Genomic DNA, 27,688 nt, shown 5'->3' on the forward strand with positions numbered 1-27,688 from the left:
TGTATACCTAGGGATGGAATCACTGAGTCAAATGGCAGCCCTAAGTTTGACATTCTGAGGAACGAGCACACTGTTTTCCTAAGTGTCTGTGCCATTTACAATCCCACCAGCAGCATATGAGGGTTCCAATCCCTCCACATCCCTGTCAGCCCTTGTTACTGTCTGTTTTATCTTAGCCATTTTAGTGGGTATAAAGTGGTACTTCACTGTAGTTTTAATTGCACTTTCCTAATGACTAATGATGTTCAATCTCTTTTCATGTGCTCATGAAATTTTTTTTTTTATATCTTCTTTGTATATTTGTATACCTTCTGTGTATTTGTATATCTTTGTATATCTTCTTTGGAGAAATGTCTATTCAAGTCCTTTATCCAATTTTAAATTGGGTTACTATCTATGTTATTGTTGAGGTGTAAGAGTTCTTTATATGTTCTGGATTCAAGTCCCTTACCAGATATATAGGATTTGTGCAAATTGTTCTTCCAGTCTGTGGGCTGCCTTCTCATTCAAATCTATTATTACCAATTATCTATTCCATGGCCTTCAGACTTGGGAACAAAAGACGCTTACACAAAATCTGACCCTCATTCTTACCTCTTTTACAAGGCATGCAAATTTTATAACAAACGCTCTTTTAAAGGCCATTATCTTTCCATCCTGTTTCCTTTTTCTAAGATTTTATTTCTTTATTTTCGAGAGAGAGAGAGAACGTGAGCAGTAGTGGAGGGAAAAGGCAGAGAGAGGAAGAGGAAGAAGCAGGTTTCCCACTGAGCAGGGAGCCCGATGTGGGGCTTGACCCCAGGACTCTTGAGAACATGGCCTGAACTGAAAGCAGATGCTTAATCGACTGAGCCACCCAGGTGCCCCTCCACCCTGTTTAGTGATAAGCCAATCTATGCTGAATGACAAGGACCCAGCTATTACTAAATATCCACCGGGGTAGCAAACTCCAGAAAAATAAATAACAGTGATGTTCACCACAGACATTCTGCCATTTTAGAAATTCAATCTATCCTCCCAAAGCCTTGTTCTAATGGTTTTACAAAATAAAGAAATATAATGTCATGCTATTAACAGACTGCAGAACGTACATGCATCTTGCCAACCTATTTTCTTTAAAACCATGCTGACAATGATTGTTAAAACTGCTCCCATGCTAGAATGCTCCTAAATTGTTTTAGCCTTGACACAAGGTCAACAGGAATTAGACTAATGAAGAAATAAAACAAAACTGAAACACTTTAATTTGGGGCCTACTAGACTATATTAGGTTTTTGGCAAATAAAATGGATGAGTGGTTGCAACCAGTGGCATTTATATTTCACTATTAGTTCTCCAAGGTCCACATTCTCTCTGTGCCATTAACCTTCAGGGTCTAGGTCTCTGTCAATCTCACTTCGACCATGCTTTCTCAGGATTACAGAATCAGTAATTCCAGAGCACATTATGGCACAGACCCAGTCAAATCAGAGAGACAGATGTGAGCTCATGTAATTGAGAGGCTTCCATCTGTTCCACTGAAAACCGAGGACTGAGACTCTCACAGTTTCTTATACTCACTCAGGGCTATTCAGGCTCTGGATGGCCCATTTACTTAAGCACTCAGTAGTTCAGCAAATATCTAACACGGCTGAAGTTTCTATCTTTCTTGCCAAAGGTGGATGGACATTTATTGAAGATGCTCACATTAGATCTATTACGGATCCCCAATGTGGCTGAAAGCACAGAGGTGATAATCCCAGATGGAGAAAGTGACATCACCTCAGACATATCCAAATCCTAGCTTCCACATCAACCCACATATCATCAAGTTTCCTCACTGAGACAGCAGATTATCTACTGGGATAATATCAAGGCACTGCAGACTTGCTGGAAGGAAAAGAAGAAAGAATCCACAAAGCAGAAGCAGTAAAGGTTTTTGTTTTAGCAAAGAGTTAAAAACAGGTGTTGTATACAGAAGAGAAATTGCATTTTTTAATCTCAGGATTTTCTGTAAACTGCTAATGAATATTTCTAGGACTACTGAGATGAAGCTGACTCTATGTGACAAATGCTATTACTGGAAATTTGGAAATAAATTACTTTCACTTAAGTACAATCTTGATCTACTGAGCTCCTATTTGGAGCAGCAATGGTTCTCCGTTTACTTTTATCAATCCATGGAAATTCTCCTTTTTGTTTCTCATTCAGTCCCTCCTAATCCTCACTTAGCACAAGGCTTTTAGAAGTGTGGTCCCTGTGGTTTCTGACCACATCAGAAACACCAGAGTCGCTTATTTAAAACGCAGGGGCGCCTGGGTGGCTCTGTCAGCTGAGTATCTGACTCCTGTATTCAGCTGTGGTCATGATCTCATGGATGGATTGTGAGATGAGTACCAAGTCAGGTCCCACGCTCAGTGGGGAATCTGGTTGAAGATTCTCTCCCTCTGCACCCTGCCCTGGTCATGCACATGCACATTCTCTCTCTCTCTCAAATAAATAAATCTCTTTTAAAAAATAATAAAATAAAATAAAATAAAAAGATTATTCCTAGACCTGACCCCAGTCCTAATGAAAAAGTGAGGGACCCTAAAAATTTTAAGTCCAGCATGCTCCCCAGGGGTGTTCCTGCATTTTGCTTGAATCTCCTCTTGTGCCCCCTCACTCTCAAAGCTGATCCATGATATGATTAAGCAATACTATGATCAAACAAACATTTCCAACAGCCCAAGGGACGTTGCAGCAGAAACTGGTGGAAGGGGAAAAACTGATGATCGCAAGTATCTGAATCCTCAAGCATCCAGTCAGGAAATTTCTGAAGAGCTGGGGTTCAGAGAATAGAGTTTAGGCTCTCTCCATTACCACCAGCCAACAATAACATGTAAAAGAGCTAAACATAGCCTTGAGGAGAGCTCATCTCTGTTTTCAAAAAAGACATATTTCTCTCACTGTTTTTAATGTTCACTTCTTCAGATGTTAGAATGTTTAAGTTAAATGACCTTCAGTGGTGCCTCAGTTTCCTTACACGTAAAATGGGCATACTAAACACCTGCTCCCTTATACTCTCTTTAATGTATATTCTGCCATATACTTCCTATACGTCTTTTGCATGACAAAATAACTCATCCCCACAAAAGCTTTGAACTATGCAATAAAAGCTTCAAGATAGTCGATAAAAGCCATATAGATCCTTCTGATCACCAGTTTGTAAATTTCTCAAAGCCTAGAAAAACAAAAGGGGAAGGAAAGGGAGCAAAGAGAAACTTCTACTTTAACCCCAGAAACTAGCCTTAACTTGCTCAGCAGGAAACAGCTCGCCTTCTTCCAACTAGCTCCTCATGTTTAAACTGAGACCAGCTATAAAAGCACTGTGATCACTCTCTGAGAGGTCACAGCAGGTAAACTGAGGACGGCATTAAGACCTGCTCAGCATGACTGGTGTCAGTGGAGGGAGAAATCAAAATCCTCTGGTGGATCTGCCTTGGAAAACATGTCACTTCATTCTGTAAATACTTACAGCATAAGAAACAAAGTAAAACTAATTAAGAAATAAAATAATAATTTAGGGGGAAAAAATCACATGCTGACTTCTAAAGGGTTCTCTTTTCAAAACTTGAGAAGTACCAGAGGCTTTTCCTTTTGTCCCAGATTGTTTCCCAAATGCTACTTTCTGACAGAAGGGTGCACTCAGGAGTCCTGCATGTTGCCATGTGTGTCAGATCATTCATCTGAGGCCGTACATTTCCTTTAAATCCTACAAGCAGGTAGGATTCTAAGTAGGATTGCTAGCATTTGGCAGTCTTATCTTTCTGACCCCATGAGAACATAGAACAAAATTACATAACACTTAGTTTATAACCCATTATGGATTTAGGTTGAATGACATTTGGTTCTGAAGTCTTTCAAAGTACAGTCTTGAAAATGTCAAAGACTATCCATCTATAGCCATACAGACAGATAGAGATATTGATGTAGATACATATTTTTAAATTTATATATATAAATATATATATATAAATTATATATACATATAAATTATATATAATGTGTTTCTATTTTATATAATATAATCTCCTAAGTATAGATAGCCAGGTGAAATTACAGATCTGAAATAAAAAAGCCAGTTTCACTGCCATACACACAGACACATATATATAAAATTTCATACACAAACACAACAGAATCACCACCTCTACAGTGTAAATTACTCCAGAGCAATTCACAAACAGTTATGGCTCTGTGCAACATATAAATAGGGGAGCAAAGCCAAATGGAGTAAAGACAAAGCCAGAGATTGTCAGCCTACCTGTAAGCAGAAATTATCACTCAGATATTCAAAATAAACCATGCTATTACACTAGAGAAGTTATACCCCTGGGTTGGGACCATGACACCTTGCTGGGGTTCATATGCTAATCAGCAAATAAAATGACATGTTTTCTCTTGCTTTTTCATAGCTGAAGAAGAGTGAAGAAGGCGTTGTAGTCAGTATACTGTTCAGCCCAACCTTCACCTAGGAGCTATTACATATATATATTTTTTAATTTAATATATTTTTTTTAAACAGACTTATTTATTTGAGAGGAGAGAGAAAGAGAGTATGTGAGCAGGGGAAGGGGCAGAGGGAGAGGATACCCAAGCAGACTCCTGTGGAGTGTGGAGCCCGATACGGGGCTCAGTCCCACAAGTCATGAGATCAGGACCTGAGCTGAATCCAAGAGCTGGACACTCAATCAACTGAGCCACCCAGGCATCCCTCTATTATTGCTTCTTAAAAAATACTATTGTTTGGATAAATAAAACGTGGTATACCCATACAAGGGACTGTATTCAGCAATCAAAAGGAATGGAGTACTGACTGATACATGCTCCAAGACAATGAACCTTTATCATGCTACATGAAAAAAGCCAGTCACAAAAGACCATATACTATATGATTCCATTTATATGAAATGTTCAGAATAAGCAGATCTATTGAGACAGAAAGTAGACTTGGGGGTTACCAGGACCTGGTAAGAGAGGGATGGAGAGTGACTACTAATAGGTACAAGGTTTCTTTGGAGGGTAATGAAAATATTAGATCATGGCGATGACTGCCCAACTGTGAATATACTAAAATCGGTAAGCCATAACATTTTACAGGGGTGAATTTTGTGGTATGTGAACTGCATCTCAGCAAAGCTGTTTAAAAATCCTAGGTTTTAAAGTAACTATCGTCTTTTTAAAAAACTATAGCAGGAGGATGCCTGGGTGGCTCAGTTGGTGTTGGTTAAGCCAATGCTTTCCACTCAGGTCATGATCCCAGAGTCCTGGGATCGTGTCCAGCATCAGGAATCCTTGCTCAGCGGGGAGCCTCCTTCTCTCTCTGCCTCTGCCTGACACTCTGCCTGCTTGTGCTCTCTCTCACTCTCTCTCTCTGACAAATAAATAATAAATAAAATCTTTATTTTTTTTAAACCAACTATAGCAGAAACAGAACCAACAATGAGGTGAGTAAATAGGGCAGCTTTGTATCTTTCCAAGATTCTCAGTAAACCCTGGGCATTATAAGAATTAGTTAACCAACAGGCACAGCTGCAGTGGTTAACTAAAATGAGGTAAATCAAACGTGGCAGGGAAATTCTGAATACACACACACAAAATGTACCAAGAAAGAAAGAAAGAGAAAGCCCTATACACATATGACACAAAATCAAAGCAACAGGAGCCCTCATATGGGTGGATGAGTGTTTAACTGTCACTCATGTTACCAGGGTTCTCTTGTTAATTAAAAGATAAGACCTGGGAAAGGCAGGAGCCTGAAGTTTTGTTTCGTCATGACATGTAAAATCTAGCATAGCTGGAGATTTCATAACATTAACAAGGCAGTAATAAGTATTTTAAGGTGCCATGCATATTTCCCAGGCTGTACTCTAAACACCACTATGACAGCTATGAGCTGTGATGATCCCACCTCTTTAAAGGGAATGGAAGAGTCATGCTACAGAAAAATCACTTACAGACAAACTAAGTGGCATTCCCATCTTCCACAAAGTGAAGTGAAAAACAGGTTACTAGAAGGTCACAAACAGCCACTGTACTGTATGACACACAAATCAGTGAGCAAAGTGGAACACGATAAAGTCAAAGCCGGAGATTGTTGGTCTACCCAACAGACCCAACTGTTACTTGATAACAATCATATTATCTCAGCCCTCTAGCATAAGGGCTCTATGATCTTGAATTATCACACATTTACTTAGTACCTGCCATGGTCACAAACAATGAGAAATGCTACTGGCAGAAGGATACAACAAAGATGGTGTTCTCCATGCCCTCAAGTAACTTGCACTTTAGATGTGATGATTTCCTATCTAGATGGCAGTGAAAGTGAATTTGAAAGTTTTTATTAAACATACAATTGAGTCTTGTCATTTTTCAAAGCAGTCATTCTAGAATGATGCAAATCTACCTATTCCAAAGAAAACAGTCACTGTTTTTTTTTTAAAGATTTTATTTATTTATTTGACAGAGAGAGATCACAAGTAGGCAGAGAGGCAAGTAGAGAGAGGAGGAAGCAGGCTCCCTGCTGAGCAGAGAGCCCAATGCAGCCTGATGCGGGACTCAATCCCAGGACCCTGAGATCATGACCTGAGCCGAAGGCAGCGGCTTAACCCACTGAGCCACCCAGGCACCCTGAAAATGGTCACTGATTAAAAGGTATTTTCCAGGGGCACCTGGGTGGCTCAGTGGGATAAGGCTCTGCCTTTGGCTCAAGATCTCTGTCTGTCAAATAAATAAATAAAATCTTTTTTAAAAATGGTATTTTCCAGCTCTATTTGTGAAACTGGCTTTAGAGTAACAGGAAAAAAAGAGTTCATCATTTTATAGGCATACCTACACAGAACTGTGCCAGGCAAACAGCACTCTACAAGTGTCTAATATATATGGAACATATAATATGTAATACTTACATGTGTATATATATATATATGTATATACAATGTATACACAATATATATACAATCACTAGCCACCATATAAAACAGTCAAAAGAATGTACCTCAGACCTTAAAGGCAACTTCTTAATAAAAAAACAAAAACAAAAACAAAACAGCAATGTTCTGAGAATGAGATCACCACAATGTTAGGTTAAATGTGTAATTTTCCAAGGTAATTATTTTGAAGACAAGTTTGAACACCTTACTTATTCAGATATATAAGTTGTTACATTTGTTTGCTTTTAATATCATACTCTATTTACATTAAAGATAACAAAATACAGGTGATATAACTGCCAAATGAATATTACAGGCTATAAACCCTACAGAAATTCACAAGAGGGGGATATAAACATTGTCATACATGAAAGAAGACGAGGCATCTTGTTAGACATTGAGGACTTAAAAGATTACACACAGTACAATTCCTGCCTTTAAAAAAGTTTTAGATAAAGTTTCACAGATGGAGGATGAGCCACACCCTGAAGGGTATATAGAATTCATCTAGCTGGAAAGAAGCAGGAAGGGCATTCCAAATTGGGAAACTGAAAGAACCTACCGGAGGGAATGGCTATGCAAACCAGAAGAGAAATCAAACTGGAGCGAGGAGTGCTTAATCCCTGAGCTTTACTTTAACAGGCCAGTGGTTGAATGAATCATTACTAAATACAAAATAAGGCAAAGCAACACTATACTAAAGGGAAGTGTTCCCAAAAAAAGAGTCCTCTGTGCCACGTTGGTGTTTGTTCACATCCCTCAATCCGGCTGCCTGCTGGTTTCCACGGCTTGGATTTACCCATTTGGAAAAACAACCCCTTTTCTGACAATACCAAAATCACTACCTCTGCTTGTGATCTGACAAGGGCTACACAGATTCCAGCCTTTCAGACGATCAACCCATCGAAAGTAAAGAATATATCTTTTCGCACAAAATACCAAACAGCAGTGTCATTCCTAGTATTCCCACAAGTAACGCATTTTAAGTTAACAATGAAAAACACTTTAATATTGTCCAGAGACATCCAGCATGACTAAAATTTATAAGACCAGCTACACAAAGTATCAGTGAGGATGTATAGTTCCTGGAACCATTATACAACACTGGTAGGAGAACAGGATGGTACAACCACTTTGGAAAACAGATGAAAGTCTCAAAAATAAAGAAAGAAAGAAAGAAAGAAAGAAGAAAGAAAGTGAAACGTACCAATGACCCAGCAGGTCCACACGTATGTATCCAAGAGAAAGGGGTGCATTTATCCCCAAAAATGCTTGGACAAAAATATTCAGAGGCTGTCCCACCAAGTGAATGAATTTAAGAGCTATACTGCTAAAAATGGTTAAAATAATAAATTTCAGCATATGCGTATTTTGCCACAAAAAAATGTTTAAAGCAATTTTATTCATTTAAAGCAATTTTATTCATAATAGTTAAAAACTGGAAACAACACAAATGTCCCTCAACCTTAAACTAGATAGGCAGATTATGACATACTCCTACAATGGACTTCAGCCCAGCAATACAAAGAACAAATCACTGATCCATACAACACGCCACTCAAAAATATGTTGAGCACAAAAAGTTGAAATCAAATGATTCTATTTATATGAAGCTCAAGAGTAGACAAAACTAATCTATAATTACATAAGTCAAAATAGCGGTTATCGTTGGGGGATGTGTATGGCCTATCCAAGGAAGCATAAAGGAATACTTTGGGGTGATAGATATGTTCTGTATCTTGATTTGATTTGTTCTTACAAAAGTTATAAACAGAGGGAAAAATCATTCTAAGCCATGCCCTGAAGACTGCACCATCATCAATTATGCCTCAATAAAAACAAAGTAAGAAAAACAAAAATTAAATAAGTAGAACACACCAGTAGTCCTTTATCCATATGAAGCCCAAGGCTTGCATTTTTATCTAGTCCTCCCCAAATACGCTTTTCACAGAGAAAGAGCTCACAATAAAAATCTCCCCCCGGGGTATTGTAAGATCTATTCTATTCAGGGCAATAACTTTAAAGGTCTGACCAGAGTCCTTTAAGAAGGACTCTTCTGACCAGAAGTCCTTTAAGAAGAGCATATAAATTGACTTCCTGAGCCTTTTTAAAACTCACTGATTTTTTTTTTCTTTTTTTCCTTTTTTTTTTTTTTAGAGGAGGGAGAGAGGGAACTAGGAGGGACAGAGGGAAGAGGAGAGAATCTTAAGCAGGATCCACACTCAGCATGACATGGGGCTTGATCTCATGAAATCATGAACTGAGCCAAAATCAAGAGTTGGAAATTAACAAATTGAGCCACCCACCAAGGCACCCCAGGTGCCCCAACATTCACTGACTTTTTAAATTCTAAATATATTCTATTCTTCTAAGGACATAAACAAATCATTTGACCTTTGTTAATTAAAAAAAAAAAAAAAAAAGAGGGGCGCCTGGGTGGCTCAGTCAGTTAAGCATCAGCCTTTGGCTCAGGTCATCAGGGTCCTAGGATCAAGCCCCACATCAGTCTCCCTGCTCAGTGGAGAGGCTGCTTCTCCCTTTCCCTCTGCCTGCCACTCTGCCTACTTGTGCCGTGCTCTCTCTCTCTTATCTCTCTGTCAAATAAAAAAATAAAATCTTTTAAAAATGAATGAATGAATGAATGAATGAATGGAAAAGAGCGGGGGGCCTGGGTGGCTCAGTCATAAAGCATCTGCCTTCAGCTGGGGTCATGATCTTGGCGTCCTGGGACTGAGCCCCGCATCAGGCTCCCTGCTCAGCGGAGAGCCTGCTTCTCCATCTCCTACTTCCCCTGCTTGTGTTCATTCTCTCACTGTTTCTCTCTGCCAAATAAATAAAACCTTATTTTTAAAAAAATGAAAAGGAAAAGGTGATAACGCTACAATAAATGTTAGGTCCCAATATAAAAGCTAGGTATAACAGAGTGAAGCAGTCTGATTCTTTGAGCATGGGGGCGGGGGGGGGGGGGGGGGAGTAAAAGGGGTGCCTGGGTGGCTCAGTCTTTAAGTGTCTGTCTTCAGTTCAGGTCATGATCCCAAGGTCCTGGGTTCAAGCCCTATATCAGGCTCCCTGCTCAGTGGGAAGCCTACTTCTCCCTCCTCCCCCCCTCCCCGCTTTTGTTCCCTCTCTCTGTGTCTCTGTCAAATAAATAAATAAAATCTTTTAAAAAGGGGGGGGGGGGTGGTAAAAGACCTGACTTCTCATATTCCAAAGGAAATTTTCCAAAAGTTTCTTTGATGTACTTTAAATCCTTCACAACACCATGAGGGAAATAAATCACCTACTCAGATCTGTACTTTGAAGCTTGAAGCTTAAAAATAAAAGCAGTCACTTTTTAGGTATGGATGCAACTATTCTAAATAGTAAATCAGCTAACAGACATCAACCTGTTAATAATGACACTTCAAAATCTGTAATTATCTTCTTTATTTATGTACCTGTTCACAGTCCATCTCTCCTGCTAGAACAGAGACTCCAAAAACCCAGGGATACTGCTGTTTGTTTTGTTAAGAGCTAAGTCCCCAGCACATAAACCAGTGCCTGGCACACAATAAGTATTTAATAGTTTCCCATAAATGTTCAGTTAGTTAACAGACAATCCAGAGTGCAGTAATTAGAAAACAAAAAGAACAGGAGCAATTATTACAACCAACTAGTCCACTTGCTAAGTTTTTCTATAAAAACAGCCTTAAACAGTTTTCTTTCTTCCCCTCTCCTTTGCCAGCTGCTATTCCTTCCTCTAAGGACATTCTAAGAGTTAACTTCCTTGTGTTACCAAATAACCGACAATCCCTGGGTTAACCATACAATTTCAATGTTTCTTTAACAAAAAGACCCTGGAGTAGATTCATACCTAAGCAGACACCACAGATGTTTGGTGCTAACAACAAAGAGATGAAAGACAAAGTCCTAGCCCTCCCAGAGTTTATAGAAAGGCAGACTGAGGAGTATATAACACAGTGAAATAAATTCTCTGACAAAACCATGCTCGGCATGCCACAAAACTACAAACAAAACACCTAATTCAGCTAAAAAGGCAGGAGTGAGGAGGGTCACTTTCGAGGAGTCTCTGCACTTGAGGGACTAAGAGAAGTCAAGAGAAAGGGCAGGGGACGCGGATTTCAGAGAGAAGCAATGGTTCACTCAAATACAGCTGACCCTTGAACAAAATGGGTTTGAACTGCTCAGGTCCCCTTGCATGCAATTTTCTTCCAGTAAATACAGTACAGTACTGTAAATGTACTTCCTCTTCCTTACAATTTTCTTATTAACACTTGCTTTTCTCTAGCTGACTTTATTGTGAGAATACAGTATATAACACACAGGATATACAAAACATACATGAATCACTCTTTGTTATATTATCAGTAAGGTTTCCAATCAACAGTAAGCTATTAGTAGTTAAGTTTTTGGGAAGTCAGAAGTTATACACATGTTTTCAAGTACACGAAGTGGGGGCAGTAAAGGGAGGGGTGGATAGGCACCTCTCGCCCTCAGCTGTCTGTGAACTGTAGTTTGATGAATCTGGGCTACAGGGTGTGGGTGAAGGAATAATAAAAAATAGGGCTGTAACAGCAAATAAGGGATGGCACTCTGGTAATACTATGGATAAAGGCTTAGAAGAGAACAAGATTAGAGGCAGGGGTCAGTTGTGGGGTTATTTTAGGAATAAAGAAGAAAATTGATAGAGACCTAAGAGAAGAGTTCCTAGTACCTCTTCAACTCCTCATTCTGTTCTTTGTTCCCCAGTGACCATTCTTGCCCAGAGCTTCACTTATTCTCTCTCCCAAACTAGTATCACCAGCAATGGCCTCTTGTCTGAGCTCTAGATCCATATATCCAATCCTATAATATTTAGCTCTTCTTCGAAATTTTAAAGATCCTTCAAACTCAACATATCTGAAACTAAACTCGTGATCTCATCCCAGAACCCAGTCCTCTCACTGTATTTCCCACCTCTGCAAATGGCAGAACCTTCCTTCCACTCACCTGGACAAGCTAGAAACCTAGGAAGCACTTCCATGTCTTCTATGTCTTCTCTCTTGTCCCCTACTCCAGCCTCTCCCCATGTACTGCCAGTCTTCTCTCTAAATTTTTCTTCTACTCCTTTGCTTTTCCATGACCGCCACCACAATCTGAGTGACTACTATCTCTTGCCTAAACCAGCGCAGCACATTCACATTCTCTCCTATTTCTACGTTCTCTCCTTCTTCCCTTCCAATCTGTTCTCAAGCTGCAACCACAGCTTGCTTGTCTTTAATGTTTATCAGCCTGCCTCACTCTTTCATACCCTCCTACCAACACCAGGAGCGCCATAAAGCTCCTGTCCATTTTGCTCACCACATGCTCACCAGCACTCAATTCCCAATGGGGTGCATATTCAAAGAGTATTTGAGCCAAGGGATATAAGAAGTTTAAGATTTTGGAAGGAGTCAACACCAAATGGTATTAGGAGATTCAACGAGGTAAGGACTGAAAAGTGTCCACTGAACTTTCCACTAGGATATCACTTAGTGGCTTCATCCAGAACAACTTAAGTGAAGCTGTGGGAGCAGAAATGAGATGATGTGAGATGACAGTGGACTGAGGAGAGACTGGACAGAAGGAAGTAGAAACAAGTTGACCACATTCTTCTCTTCTGGCAAAGGTAAGAGTCTAATAGCTGCAACAGGGGCGGGGAGCAAGAGAGTGGGTAAGATTTAGGGATGAGTTTGGTTTTGTTTTAAAGTTGGGAAAAACTTGTGTGCTTAAGCACATGATAAAGAGAAAGAACCAGGAGAGGAAGAAGGGGAAATCTGGGGGCGCCTGGGTGGCTCAGTGGGTTAAGCCGCTGCCTTAGGCTCAGGTCATGATCTCGGGGTCCTGGGATCGAACCCCACATCGGGCTCTTTGCTCAGCAGGGAGCCTGCTTCTCTCTCTCTGCCTGCCTCTCTGCCTACCTGTGATCTTTCTCTGTCAAATAAATAAATAAAATCTTTTAAAAAAAAAAAAAAAAGAAGGGGAAATCAGAAGCAGATCATAGAGAAGTCCCTGAGGCCAGAAGAGCTGGTATCTATGAGCACCAATAAAAGAATTAGCCTTTCAGTGAGCCTAAGGGAAGGGGAAGAAGGATGGAGGTGGATCCAGAAGAGTCTGCAGGTGGAAAAGCAAGATGTGGTGGTTCTTCTATCTTTTCCTTAAAGGATACACAAGAGTTCTTCCAGCTCTATAAGAAGGCCCTCTCCCAATCTGTTTTGAACAAAATATAGAACCAAGTGAATGCGTATGTGTATTACATTTATTGCTGGACACCAAGAGCAATGTCCGATGTCTGCTGTTGGTTCTAGAACTCTACTCCACCTCCTCCCTCCCCAAATCAACCATCTTTCACCAGTATAAAGCCTCTCAGAGAAAAAGTGCTCCCATCGTGGTCTCCAGAAACTAGTAGTCATTGTTACCAATTCTGAATCCAGTAGAGCAGTGCTGGAAAACTTTTTATAGGTTTTATCCTGAGAAGGACTACTATTTTCCATCTCTTTTGCCCTCTGCCCAACAGAACTTAGAGCCTGGTACAGCTGCTACTGGATATTCCTTTAAGAAAGCTACTCAAAGCCCTCTCATGGGTGATTTTAAGCACTGGCAAAGAGGTCATAACTTTTCAGCAGAAAAATAAAACAAGAGTTTTCTGTGAGTTCAGCCAACAGTTTATCAGTTGCTCATCAGAAAAAAATAATCATTTAAAAGGACACACATAGTAAGAATGGGAGAAAATGGGTACCGGAAAGAGCTGCTGACATTAAAATAAAATTTTAAATTAATCCCCTGCCACTCTAACAGTGCTGCCATATAATGGAAGACGTGTTTGTTTTCAAAGGGGAAAAAAAATGTCCAGAAATTTACACTCATCACTCCCTGAACTGTTATCAGGGAAGAAGACTTGGCTCACTCTGTCCAGCTGGATTTGGGGTAGTGTAAACAACTTTGCTAAATTGCTTGGCAGACTGCATCTGCAACAAATCATTAAATTCTGGAATTCACTCTATTAAAATCGAATCATTAGCCAAAAACAATTAACAGGCAACTATTTTCATGCAAAGCAGATATAAAATAAAAATCAAGATCCATACATATGGATGATTCTTTTTCATTCATAATTTTAGATGGTGCATAATGCAGATGATTGTTTCAAATCTTTGTTGCCCTCAGACAGCCACCTCTCTACAATGTAGAGTATTGTTTGACTACTGGAACAACTTAAGCTTTTTCTGTGTATCTGAAAGTCCCTGGATTAACATCCAAAGAAATCTGGCACTGTAACAAAGTTGACTTGTAACAAGTCTCAGCCTTTAAGCAAATTGCTTATTAATGCAGAACGAAAGCCCTTGTTCAGACCCTAATTAAGCTATGTATCTCCTCGAGCATCCCCCACTTTGCACTCTCACAAACTGCAGAGTTTTTCAGACATACAAGTTCCCATTACGACCTGCATGGTCAAGGGCTTTCAACAGGTGAGGAAGACTGTGAACAAAACACTGACTGAAAAAAAAAGTTTGGACCAAAGCATCACCAGCTATGTTTAGTAGACAGTGAGCAGCAAGTGAATGAGAAAGACGCTGGAGCGTCCACATATATTCCACAGCCAAGATTCCCACACGTGAAGATAAGCTGGCTTCACAAGGAAAAGACAAGGACATCTCCACTATAAAAAACCTCAAGCAAGACAAAAAAGAGGACATAGGAAATAATTTCAATTGGGCTAAAAAAACAAACAAACAAACAAACAAAAACAAAAACAAAAAAAAGGAAAGGAAAAACACACTAAACTAATTTAATTTGTTTAGAATTGCACATAGAGGTAGGAGAGATAGGAAGAAAAGACATAATTGTGATGACCTCCTGGGGCGAGGAGGATTTTGACAAGGAGAGAATACTTGAAAGAGACAAATTATGATTTCCTGACTTGGTGGTGATTATAAGGTTGTTCATTTTCAAACCACACACGTGTTTTATGCACGTTTATGTACATATGACATATTTCATAATAAAAAGTGTTGCAAGAGAGAGGGACAACCCAAGACTTAATATATTCCAGCACAGCACACACGCATTCCATATACCTTTAAGAGAACAGATACCGGGTGGGAAAAGGACAGGACTGAGTTTTCTGTGGTGACTTAACTAAATATATTTCAGTTTGTTACGTTTACAGACTTCTTTGTTAACAAACAAGTTATTAAGAGTTCAGAAAGATCAAATAAGTCAGCCACAAATTAAAGGTAGCTTTAAGAATAGATTTTCTACTTTATTTAGGGTACATAACCTTTCAACTAGTAGTAATTTGCATTGTTAGGATTTAAACACATTCTGTACACAATACCCTGAAACTGTAACAATCTACAGTATTCTTTAAAAAAAAAGGAAAAAGGACAAAGGAAGGCAAGATAACAAAGCAAACTGACAGAAAGAGTTCCTTAGAACTTAGCAGAACATGTAACATTTAGGAAGGCAAAGAGAGAACAAATGGAAAAAGTAAAATCATTTTCAGACTCTGCTTTTAAAATTAAGCATCCATGGTTGGGGTTTCTTTGAGGGGAGGGATAAGGGGCTGACATATGAGTTCATTAAGAAATAAAAAAGGGATTACGCACCTCTTGATCTCAGGGTTGTGAGTTCAAGCCCCACCTTGGGTGCAGGGATTACTTAAAAGTAAAAGCATGTGGGAGAGGGACTATTCTATAGAACAAACTGATGTTGATGAGCCCAACTAGGGAATACTTCTAATAAACTCAATATCCGATACAGAGATACCACTAAACACAAACAGTCATTGAATAAATGTCAGATATGGAGATAAAACACAGCCAGAAACAACCCCTGGTTAGACCGGTTTTATATATTTGTATATATGCAGAAGTGCTAAATCTGGATCTAATTTCTTCAGACAAAACCAAGTTTTCTGCAACATCCTCACAATTGAGCAGAACGAGGCTATATTGAGAGGTTCTGAATCTTCTCACAAGCCGCGGGGGTACTTTTTGTATCTTATGGCGTGTTTAAAAAAACCTTCACAGCAACAAATCCCAACAGCCTAAGAATAGAAGGCCATGCAGACAATAGGGAAGGAACAGAGGAAGGAAGGAAGAGAAATCTGCCTTCCAAAACAAAGCCATGTGTAAGCTCCAAGAGATAAACAGCCAAGTAAAATAATCTTTCCAGAAGAGGGCAGAGAAACAAGGGAGGGGAGCTGGAAGGAAGGAGGGTATAATCACACCTTCCCTTCACAAACTGTAATTAGAAGAAATACAAACTGGCTGGATCTCTTGCAGGAGATCTCCTGGGCTCACCTAGGCATGTTTTACTAATCAAACTCCTCTCAGCCTCTCCCCCAACAACTGCTCCCATCCCCCCCAACCCCTCCTTCCTCTCCCCGCAATTTTCCCCTTCCTATCCCCCCCAACTCCTCCCCTTCACCTCTCTCTCCTGCAAACAAAATGCTAAAGTAAAATGAATTTCCACAGCAAAATAGTTGCAGATGTTCCACTTCAGAATACACCCCAGGATCAAGAGCTGGTCACTTGATACACAGGGCTGGAACAGAGGCGGGTTCAAATGGCTCTGCTCTGTGGCCTTTTCACCTTAATAGTACCCAATGCTCTAAGTTTCCTTGATGCCTCTGAACTCATTAGACAAAGAACACTAAACTGCTTGCTGGTTAGACTGGCAGAAAACAAAAGAAATCCCGTCACCCAACCTTACTCCTAATTCTGGCAAAGTCTCACTCAACAACTAGTCTGCATTTTCCTTTCAATTCCAGAAAATTAATTTTAAGTGTACCCTGTGATGAAATAAGTGTAATTATGTTCTAAAACAATGAGTAGCTCAAAATGTGAGGAACTTAGAATACTCTCCTCTTAAGCTTTCAGATGATCACAATATGCAATTTATTCTTACTTTCTCCCAATATAAATCGCACTATTAAATTAAAAGGGGAGAATTCTTCTACCAAATTACACACTAATGGCTCTTAACCCATAATTAAAGTATCACTAACAGCAGCTTAAAGCCACGGCCAACCATGAGCACATTTATTAGGACCTATGTTTTCAGCACCACGTAATTATGTAAATAGAACCGTCAGCCATCTTGAGAAAAATCAATGGTCTAACCAGTTCTCTACTCCCTTGGGAAAACACTCTTTGTGAACTGGCATTACACAGGGCCTCCTCCTCTGCACAATCAGGAAAAAAGTAAAGCAAACCAGAGCAGCAAGGAGAACAAATTCCAACAAGGCTGGTCACTTAGAGTTCTCATACTCTCCTTTCTGACATCACAACAGCCTGGAAATCTAGACCAGCAACTGGCTTCTCAGGGAAATGAGGACTCCAGAACAGGCTCACTGTGCACTGTAATCTCAGATGTCCCCTGCCACCCCGTGCTGGGAGGGTCCCCAAGACCGAGCACATTCCCTATCACTGACAAGCTAATAACTAAGGAGACAAGACATAAAATGATCGTGGAGAGGCAGTAATGCTACAGAAAAATCACAGACTAATGAAAACCACTCAGTCCTCACAACAACTCATTTCTGCTACAAACTTTCTGAATCAACTTGAACAGACAATTTACCTCTCTGGGCCTTGGTTTCCTCCGGGCGGAGGGGTGGGGTGGGGGGGAGTCAAATGTCTAAGATATACCTAAGGCCCTGTACAGCTCTACAATAATTAGAGAATACGAGATGTATATATAATGAAGTACTAAATTATACAGTAGTGACTACACTGCTATTGGAGAGATTTCATGGTTTGTTTTTTTTCTTTTTTCAGTCAGCCACTTTCTGGGAGCCAAATAAGGCACCGTGGCAGGATTCCAGGATCCAGTGGTGACCAAGGCAGAATGCCCTGCCCCTGCCTCCAGGAGGCTTTCAGCCTACTGGCAGAGTGTTCTCAGGAGTTAGAGGGGAAAAATGAAGGCTAAGGTTGGCTTATGACCTTTTCATGGAGATAGAGGCAAAACTGGGGTTCAAATGGGAATAACATGAACATGCAGTATGGTTAACTGCATGAGCTAGTTAACTGTTGAGGGTTGTGGTAATAAACCATGAGGTTTTTTGAACAGACTCATTAACACAAGCAGAGTTCTGCTAATTTGCTCATTACCAATGAAAGTGATGGGTTTCCAGAAATTAGCCAGACTGAGATTGCCCTTTGCCAATCTCCTTCTCCTACCCAATGGATCCCACCCCAAACCTATTTGCAGTTAATTTTTTCCTTTATTTTCTTTTTCAATTATGCTTACAGACTAGTATGGGGAAAGTCAGATGCCAGAGAGCAGTCACCAAGCAGAGTCTGTGTCTGAACCAGTTGCTCTAAATGTAGGACTTTAGGAAGGCCTTGTATGCTGCAAGATAACTAGCTAAAAAGGATCTATTTGTGTATATGTTGCCAGAGAGGCTGAAGAATGACAGTGCGGACACATGGTTTATTTGGCAGAGTAGAGCTGTGAACAACAGAACCAGGGAATATGGTATAACTAACCTGGAGAGTAATAACCATCAACATCTTAATTGTTAAAACTAAAACTTCAGAAAATTAAATTGTCCCTTATTCTTAAAGAGATGTAAAGCCTGCCTGTGCCCCAAGTGAAATTAAATGCTGCCTACCAACTGTACATTCCATTTTCCAAATAACTTCCCTGGAATGCTGGTGAGCTGCTATGCTTAATACGAATACTTCCAGAGTATTGGATTTAAAGGAACAGTAATGGTTCCAACTTTCCTTACCAAAAAAAAAAAAAAAAAAAAAATTCCCATCTGAGATTTATGCTCATCCTCAAAACACCCCTTTGAGTTCAGAACAGATGTGTGCAGTATTTATACTAAGAAAACCACCAGGGCATAAACAACCCACTATAAACACCACTCAAGTTTTGCTGTGCTTTTCTTCATTTCCTGTGTATTTATTTTGGTGTTAAAATAATGTTGACTTTCATAGCAAGGAAAAGAGCAGCAGATGTTTAAACCAAACAGACTACAGCAAATCATCCTACATATCTACTCAACTTTCAAAATCAAAGTTTCTTCCCCCAAATAAGGAGGGAGACTACAAAGCAGACTATCTCGAGTACATTACAGACTACAAAACAACAAATCAACCTGGACAAGCTTTCCATAAGCTTTTCCTCACCACCCCGCAACTGGAAACATACAAAATTAATGGGGTATCAATTTCCTTGCAGTCAGTCTATTCCTCAGTTAGGCTGATAATTACGTTTTGTTTTGTTTTGAAAAATATCATATTACACAATGACAAAGACAAGCCAACAGATATTGCCTTAAAAGTCTGTGATTTCTTATTCAGTGAAGAAAGAAATGTTTTTTAAAACTGCAGTATGTTAATTTCACAAGAAACAAGCCCAGTTACTTGTTGCTGCCCAGTCACCATCCTGAAGAAGTCTGCTTTTAAGATGAGTGACTTCAGATGATCTACTTAAAGCAGCAGATTCAAAGAAAGCTATCCGCCATAATTCTCATCAGTGAAACAAGCAGGAGTTAAAAATATTTATATACCTTTTTAAAAAAATATCCCAAGTATGAAATCCTTATCCAGAGTTTAAAACACACACACACACACAAACAAACAGTATGAATGAGATTTCATTTTCCTTGAAGGGGAAAGGGTAAGTTTTCAACTGATTAGGCAACAGGCCTGAAATTTTACATGCAAGTTTCTTCAATGTTTTCTTTTCCAAAAGAAACGTTTAGTTCACTATTAAGAGAAAACATGGAAACTGGTTCGACTGAATCAGAAAGATGTCTCCTCCTCGATTTGTATGTGGTTACAACAAAAAACACTCCTCCTGCCAAGCTAAATTCCCCCGGAGATGCCTCTCCAGCCACTCAAACCCAGGCCATTACCACTTTTTCAAATTGCACGTAGATAATGTTTCCAACAGATTAAGAAATTGCTTTTTCTCTTCTTACTACTAACAGTTCGAAATGCTACAAGGCAGTGGAGAAACACCTCATGGTTATAACAGGAGGTAATAAACAATAAGAATTCAGAGTAGGTTCCTTTCTTTCTTTTTTTCTTTCTTCCTTTCTTTCAATTTAGCTTTCTGGTTGGTGTGTTGTGCAATCACTTCCACAAGGGACCGGAGTGTGGAGGGAACATCCTTCAATGTCAGAACTCTCTCAGAGCTGTACAGGAAATGGGAAATCAGACAAAGAGACAGCCTGTGCTTTGTGACATGGGTGCCCTTTCAGTCCCCCAAACTGAATAGAAAAATTCTTCATTGTTTGGGACAATCGCTCCTGAAAACAAAAACTCACTGTAACTTTCTGTTCCCCTCTACATGAAAATCCCAAGTACTGATTGGAATACAACATGAATACTGTAGATAGTGCATGTTTAAAATAAGTATCAAACCCGGGGGGGGGGGGGCACAACATGTTTAACTTTTCCTGGACCTAGAAGTTCTTCCTCTAAAGAGAACATCAACAGAATTAAAAAATAATCATATTATCAAGAGTTAAAAATGTGAAGAGTTAATATGTTGCAAGCAAAAAGGAAACTTTTAACAGTTTATATTTCACTGCCTTCCCTCCCCCACTGTTACCCTGAAGGCTAAGATAGGAACAACAAACTTTGTACTGAAAATAGTACATAATCAACACTCGCCTTTCAAAGCACCCTGAAATCTCAAGAAAGAGAAGAAAATACACAGAAGGCATTCAGAACCCTAAAGGAGGAGTGGCCTTGACAAAAGCAAGAGAAGAGCAATTTCTAGAACAGAACCTCTACCTTCGTAGCAGAGAATGCCGATATTGTTGTTCATCTTGTCCAAGTACTGGTAGTTCAACAGGTCCATCTTCATAAATAGCATTTATCGGGCTCGCACAGAAAACCAGCTCTTTGCTTTTGCCCCAAAGAGTATGTTTCAAAAAATCAATTATTACTGAGTAGCTCCTGGCTCTTCTCAAACTTCACAAAGACTGTGAGGCCCAGCCTCAGATGATCAAAACAAAGTATGTAAAAGTTAAAAAAAAAAAAAAAAAAAAAAAGAAGAAGAAGAAGAAGAAGAAAGAAAGAAAAAGAGAAAAAAAAACACGCACGAAAAATCAAACACAAAAACCCTTCAAGGGCTTAATTGTAGACGGTGTATGTTTTGTATCCTCAATCGAGCACTTAAAAACGTTTCAGAAGTCTTTACAAATCTTTCTTCGAAATAAAAAAGGAGTGAAAAAAGCAAAACACGAAGCACATTTCCTAGGACAAAGCCGCACTCGCTTTCCTCACAGCCCGCTGCAAGTTAACTGCGCTGACATGCTGGCTATGCCTGGTATGACTCGTATGTAAACGAGCTTCCTCTTCCCAGCGGGAGGGAGCACGGAGCATGCTCACTGAATCCCTGGAGCTCTTCAAATGTCAGGGATATTTTCTGCACAAGATCAGTCTCTAAATGTATTAAGTGTTTGAAAGAAAGAGAAAGAGGAGGTGGGGAGTCTGTGCAGAGGGGCTGCCGCAGAGCTGCTCTCGACAGGAAACAGCCTTGCCACTGGAGAACCGTAGGAGGAGAAAGAAAACCCAGGAAGTTTCTTTTTCGGGAGCTGAGTAAAAAGTAAAAAATCCATCATAGAAGCAAACTTCCATAGAATTTAACTTTTTGGTGCATCTTTGCTGTCAGGGTCCAGAAACACACACTGTTTTTTGCTGTGGTACATACACTGCACATCTATGTAAGGTTTCTTTTTTCTTTCTTCTAAAAATTGTTTTATAAGGTCCATTTATACTTGAACTGTGTATTTCAAATTTTGATGTTAATGTTACATATAACTTCCCTCATAATCTTCAGGACAACTCACATGAACAGAGCAGAGACAGTATCATCTTTTTACAACAGAGGGATTAAATGACTGGCCCAGGACCCCAAAACAGTCGGTAGAACTACTTTTAAGGTATTTTCTGCCCTAATAATTTTTCAAAACACAACAACAACAACAAAACCAGGAAGGAAAAAAGATAAAATAGAGAAGTTTAAGCAAGTAAGAAAGGTATATCCAAAACCACATGCCTATTTGAAACAATGGGGTGTGGGGGAGAATAAATATATTTTCACTTTGCGTGTGTGAAAGCTGCTCCATCTATGTATTAATGGCTAGTAGTATGCTGCTGTGCTGTTCCTATCCTGTTCCTTTAAGAGCCTTAAACTGCATATCTCCAGTATCTAGCACAAGTAGGCACCCAAAAGCTGTTTACTGAATGAGTAAATCACTGAATGTTCAGAGCCTTCAGCACATGAAGAGCACACTAGCAAACAGAGGGGAAAAATCATTTTATCTTTGCAGACTGTAGCTAGCTTTTGGCACCACAAATAGACTAATAATTCACCACAGGAAGTGTTTGTATATTGGTATATTGTATGCTATTGTATATGGGTATATTGTATGCTATTGGGAGATCTAGAAAATATTAAGCAGTGGCATAGAGTAGACCAAGACCTGAAGTTTTAATACTCTAAAGTAAGAGTTGAATAAATGATTTCAAGGAATTTGATTTTTAAAATCCAGCAATAATTGCACTTCAGGGGCGCCTGGGTGGCTCAGTGGGTTGAAGCCTCTGCCTTCGGCTCAGGTCGTGATCCCAGGATCCTGGGATCGAGCCCCGCATCAGGCTCTCTGCTCGGCGGGGAGCCTGCTTCCTCCTCTCTCTCTGCCTGCCTCTCTGCCTACTTGTGATCTCTGTCTGTCAAATGAATAAATAAAATCTTTAAAAAAAAAAAAAAATTGCACTTCAGATGTTAGACATTCATGGCAAGTTGTTCTAATCATATCTTATTAGGAGATTAATAAAACACCCAATACCACCACCATCACTGGATAGGAGCAGGTGAAGCAGACAACTCAAGATTTCACGAGCTTTAATTTATAAGGGTATTAACACTAGGTTATGTATTCTGGATACTGAATAAGCTATACTGAAAGACATATATACCATCAACCGTAATTAAAATAATGGTATTTGGCAGGGAGGGTCAGAAGAAGCTCTGATAGCATCTATAATACACTAGATTATTACATCTCAAACAGTCTTAATATTTTTAAGCACCACATTCAAATTCAAATGATAGTTTTAGCATATAATTACTGTGCTGTTCTTTGACATCAGGTCTCAATCAGAAAACATGATGAGTTATTAGCATGTCTCCTATGGGAGAAAGTTGGCTGCACATTAGAATCAACATGGACTTTTTAAAAATCCTGATGCTGAGGTGGCATCAAACTTATCCGAGGAGGTGGGACCCAGGATCAGTATCATTTTTAGAGTCTGAGGTGATTCTAAAATGCAGTCAAGGTTGAAAACCCTTGTTTTTATCAAAGAGGAAAAAAAATTTACCTCCCTTAAGATACTTCATTTTATTTTAAGGAGGAGAGTTTTCTATTTTAAAATATAGTGATTGAGGGGCACTTGGGTGGCTCATTTGGATTAAGCCTCTGACTTCAGCTCAGGTCATGATCTCAGGATCCTGGGATCGAGTCCCACATCGGGCTCTCTGCTCAGCAGGGAGCCTGCTTCCTCCTCTCTCTCTCTCTCTGCCTGCCTCTCCACCTACTTGTGATCTCTCTCTCTCTCTGTCAAATAAATAAATAAATAATCTTTTAAAAAAATAAATAAAATAAAATATAGTGATTTAGGGGTGACTGGGTCAGTTAAGCGTCTGCCTTCCACTCAGGTCACGATCCCAGAGTCCTGGGATCAAGCCCCAAGTCTGGCTCCCTGATCAGCGTGAATGCTGCTTCTCCCTCTGTGCCTCCTCTTGCTCAGGTTCTCTCTCTTTCTCCTCCCAAGTAAATAAATAAAATCTTTTAAATAATATAATATGACATAATATACAGCTAATATATAACTAATATAATATAATATAATATAAGTGACTTAGCCAGATTCAAACAGTACAGCTGTCCAGGAAGGTATGATTACTTTATAACTTCCCCGAAATGAGGCTATGTCACTTGCAATGTGGCCTCTGTGTGGCCATTATCTGTGTGGACAGTCCCAGAGGTGTATACTTTGACTTGCATTTACAGCCATCAGTGGCAAAATTCCCGGTATTCAGGCCCATGGATGGGTTCTAGAACTGGTTGCTACTATCCATAAGAGATAGATACGGAAATGGAGAGTGAACATTTCAAAACTTTCAAAGCAGATTTAATTTAAATCTTAATTTTAAAAAATAAGGGTTTATTTTTTCATAGTTTTAGTTACTGAGTTTTATTGCATTTTATAAAAGCTGGCAGAAAAAAACAAAACACAGAAAATCTGGTTCCCCCGTCCTCTCTAGGCAGTCTGAGCAGCCTGGCGCTGGCAGCTGGCTAGTTACAAAGGTGGACTGCAGTGCAGTGACCTCCCTCGACGAGTCCATTCCCAGCTCCTCGCGAGTCTTTGACCTCATGCTTCAAGCACACCGAATCACACATTTTAACACATTTCACTCCTCGGTGCATATGCTCTCTTCATGCAAGACTTTTCCAGCCTGTCTACTCAGCAAACACCTATTCTCCCCTTAAGACTTGGCATACGCCTCTCATGTCCTGTGGGACCCCCCCCATCCTTCCACCTTCTTGCTCCCTGTTCTCCGTTATTGTGTTTCCAGATCCAATCCTGAATGCATCTAGACTTGAAGAGCAAGGACTATGGACTCCTCACTTCTTCAAGGTCAGTCTGGCATTAGCCTGGCACAAGGTAGGCCAATCAGCAAATATCTGTTGGACAAAATCAGTAAGATTAAAACACCTCACAGGGGGAGTGTCTGGGTGGCTCAGTTGGTTAAGCAGCTGCCTTCAGCTCAGGTCATGATACCAGGGTTGTGGGATTGAGTCCTGCATCAGGATTCTTGCTCAGTGGGGAGTCTGCTTCTCCCTCTGCCCTTCACCTGGCTCATGCTTTCCCTAGCTCTCTCTCAAATAAATAAATAAAATCCTTCCCCCAAAAAATGTGATATTTTAAAAATTAAGTGATTCTGTATCTGCCAAATTAATAACAACAAAGACTTTTCAGTCTTATTTATGTGCTGGTGAGGTGAGATCCTAGTAGACTCTGTGTTTACTGCTAGTGAAGTGTAAACAGATCATGCCTTTCTATAGAGCAGTCTGACATTCATATCGAGCTATTTGTGGTGTTGAAAATGCACATACTGGGGGGTGTGGAACGTTTGTATTCCCTTCTTTGCACCAGACTCTACTTCTAGAACTCTGCCTCAAGGAAATACTAAGATTTGATCAAAGCATTACATAAAGATGCTTACCACCCTTTTATTTACAATGCTGAAAACTTGAAAACCTGAAGTCCAAAGAGACTACATTTAAACTACAGTATACAGGGGCCCCTGGGTGGCTCAGTCAGCTAAGCATCTGACTCTTGATTTTAGCTCAGGTCATGATCTCAGGGTTCTGAGATGGAGGCCCATGTCGGGCTCCATGCTGAGCATGGAGCCTGCTTAAGATTCTCTCTCTCCCTCTCCCCTCAACCCCCACTCAGCTCTCTCTGTTGCTCTCTAAAAAAACAGTAACAATAACAACAAAAACCTATAGTATATTGACAGAATATTATGCAGCTATTAAAATTCCTTCAAAATTATTACAACATGAGGAAAGGCTATACTATGATCTGTATGATAATATAGTACTACATGTTAGCTGAATATAATCAAAATAGGATGTAAAGGTAATATGTACACAATATACCAGTTTTGCTTCTATATTAATGAGACAGACACATTTATAGGAAAAAAGTATATATATGTATTAAAAACATAATAAAAAATACCAAAACGACAGTGTCTATCTTTGAGGAGTGGGCATTCTGACATTTTTTCTGTATTTCTAATTAAACTACAAATATACATATATTTCATATATACTCAAGGTGAGGGTGAGGAAGGTTCCCCACTTATTAAAAAGCAAGCGCATAATGAGAAAACATGCCCTGGTAAGGCATGAGCAGTGGATCATTTGTATCTTATCTGTAAACACCTCAACATATCACTTTGATTCATGTTTAACAACTAAAGATTCCAAATATTTATTTAGACCTTTTTGAGATTCAAAGATGTTTATGATGTTTATTCGAACATGTCCTAAAGGGACAAAAGAGAAGCTCTCTGTACTTTAAACTTTCAGAGCAGGTAGACACATATGCATATGCTTTCTGTCTCCTATTGTTTACTAATTATTTCACATATTAGTATCGATTCCCCAAAACCTCTCTTTCTTCTGGAGCACAAGGAAACAGAGCTTCAGGGCTTGGCATAAAGCTCCCCACGGCACACGGCAAGTGTTCCATGCATGTTCACTACGGCGGCGTCTCAGCACCTCTGTGGGTAACAATGACAGCAGTCCAGGCTGATTACTAGGTTAAATTGTTCAATTTGCTAGAGTTAACTACCAGTTTAGAACAGAATCACCAAAACTGTGAGCTGCTTAAAAGCCAGAAGATCAAATTCACTCTCCAGATATGTTTTTAAAAACAAAATGCCCTCATTAGAGCATGTGCAGGGAAGGGAAATTTGTTTTAACTTGATTTTTTTTAAGTTAAAAGCTTAAATTCCAGTTAGTTAATGTACAGTGTAATATTAGTTTCAGGTGTACAACACCCAGTGCTCATCACTGTTAAGTGCCCTCCTAAATTCCCATCACCTATGTCACCCATCCCCTCTGCTAACCATCAGTGTGTTCTCTGTCCTTAAAAGTGTTCTTTGTTTGCTCCCTCTCTCTTCCCCCCTGCTTTGCTCATTTGTTTTGTTTCTTAAATTCCACATGAGTGAAATCATATAGGATTTGTCTTTCTCTAACTGATTTCACTTAGTATAAAACTTTTTAGCTCCATTCACACTGTTATAAATGGCAAGATTTCATTCTTTTTGTGGCAGAATAATATTCCATTGCATACACACATACACATACACACACACATACACATCTTTATCCATTTATCAGTGGATGGACACCTGGGCTGCTTCCATCTGGCTATTGTACATAATGCTGCTGTAAACAATGGGGTGTGTGTATGGAGAAGGTGATATTTTATTTTATTTTATCTTATCTATCTTATCTTATTTTATTTCTTAAGAGAGGTGGGGATGGATAGAGAGAGGGGAAGAGAGAGAATCCCAAGCAGGCTCCATTGCTGGGCTCGATCTCACAATCCTGAGATCATGACCTATGCTGAAATCAAGAGTTAGATGCTTAACCAACTGAGCCATCCAGGCACTCAAAGGAGGGACTCTTTTAATATTAAGTCTAACAATAATCTCTTCAAAGACACAAGGAAGTAGAAATAACCCTACTATTCTATTTGGTTCCTTTAGTGGATTCAATTGCTCTCTTCCCAGGATTCTAGGTAAGCTAGATACGTAATTAATGCTCTTGTTTAAGTTTTCTCTTTACCACACATTTATTCTTTTTAAATAATTTTAATCTGATACATGAATAATAATCAAAACAAACCTAACCAAAGGAAGGAAGTAAGTTTGACTATACCTTGACCTAAAGTCTCAACTGAACAAGAAGCTCACTGTAGAAAAATACTTAAGAGCATCTCTAGAATCCACTGCCATTTATGATTACATTCCTCAGTATAGTATGAACAGCAAGAGTAACAATGATGAGGATGCTTGTACAACATTTCCTTGGGTAAGGCACTTTCCCTTTTTTATCTAATTATATTAATTGCTAAGATGAAGGTTTTAGAAGGAAAGCA

At 39.5% G+C, this 27,688-nt stretch overlaps 1 protein-coding gene across 4 annotated transcripts in view; it reads right to left on the reverse strand.

The window, feature by feature from the left end:
* Positions 1 to 27,688, reverse strand: part of VGLL4 (vestigial like family member 4) — a 153,564-nt gene that overhangs the window by 60,696 nt on the left and 65,180 nt on the right. Inside the window, exon 1 of one of the 4 annotated variants that reach the window (XM_059161754.1) lies at positions 20,735 to 21,276. The exons of the other annotated variants lie outside the window; for them this stretch is intronic. Coding sequence (XP_059017737.1) covers positions 20,735 to 20,816 — 82 coding nt within the window. The 5' untranslated portion in view covers positions 20,817 to 21,276. Of the gene's footprint in view, positions 1 to 20,734; positions 21,277 to 27,688 lie in introns of those variants that run through there. 4 annotated transcript variants of the gene reach the window in all.

The sequence above is a fragment of the Mustela lutreola genome, chromosome 2, assembly GCF_030435805.1.
Source record: "Mustela lutreola isolate mMusLut2 chromosome 2, mMusLut2.pri, whole genome shotgun sequence".
NCBI classification, from domain to species: domain Eukaryota; kingdom Metazoa; phylum Chordata; class Mammalia; order Carnivora; family Mustelidae; genus Mustela; species Mustela lutreola.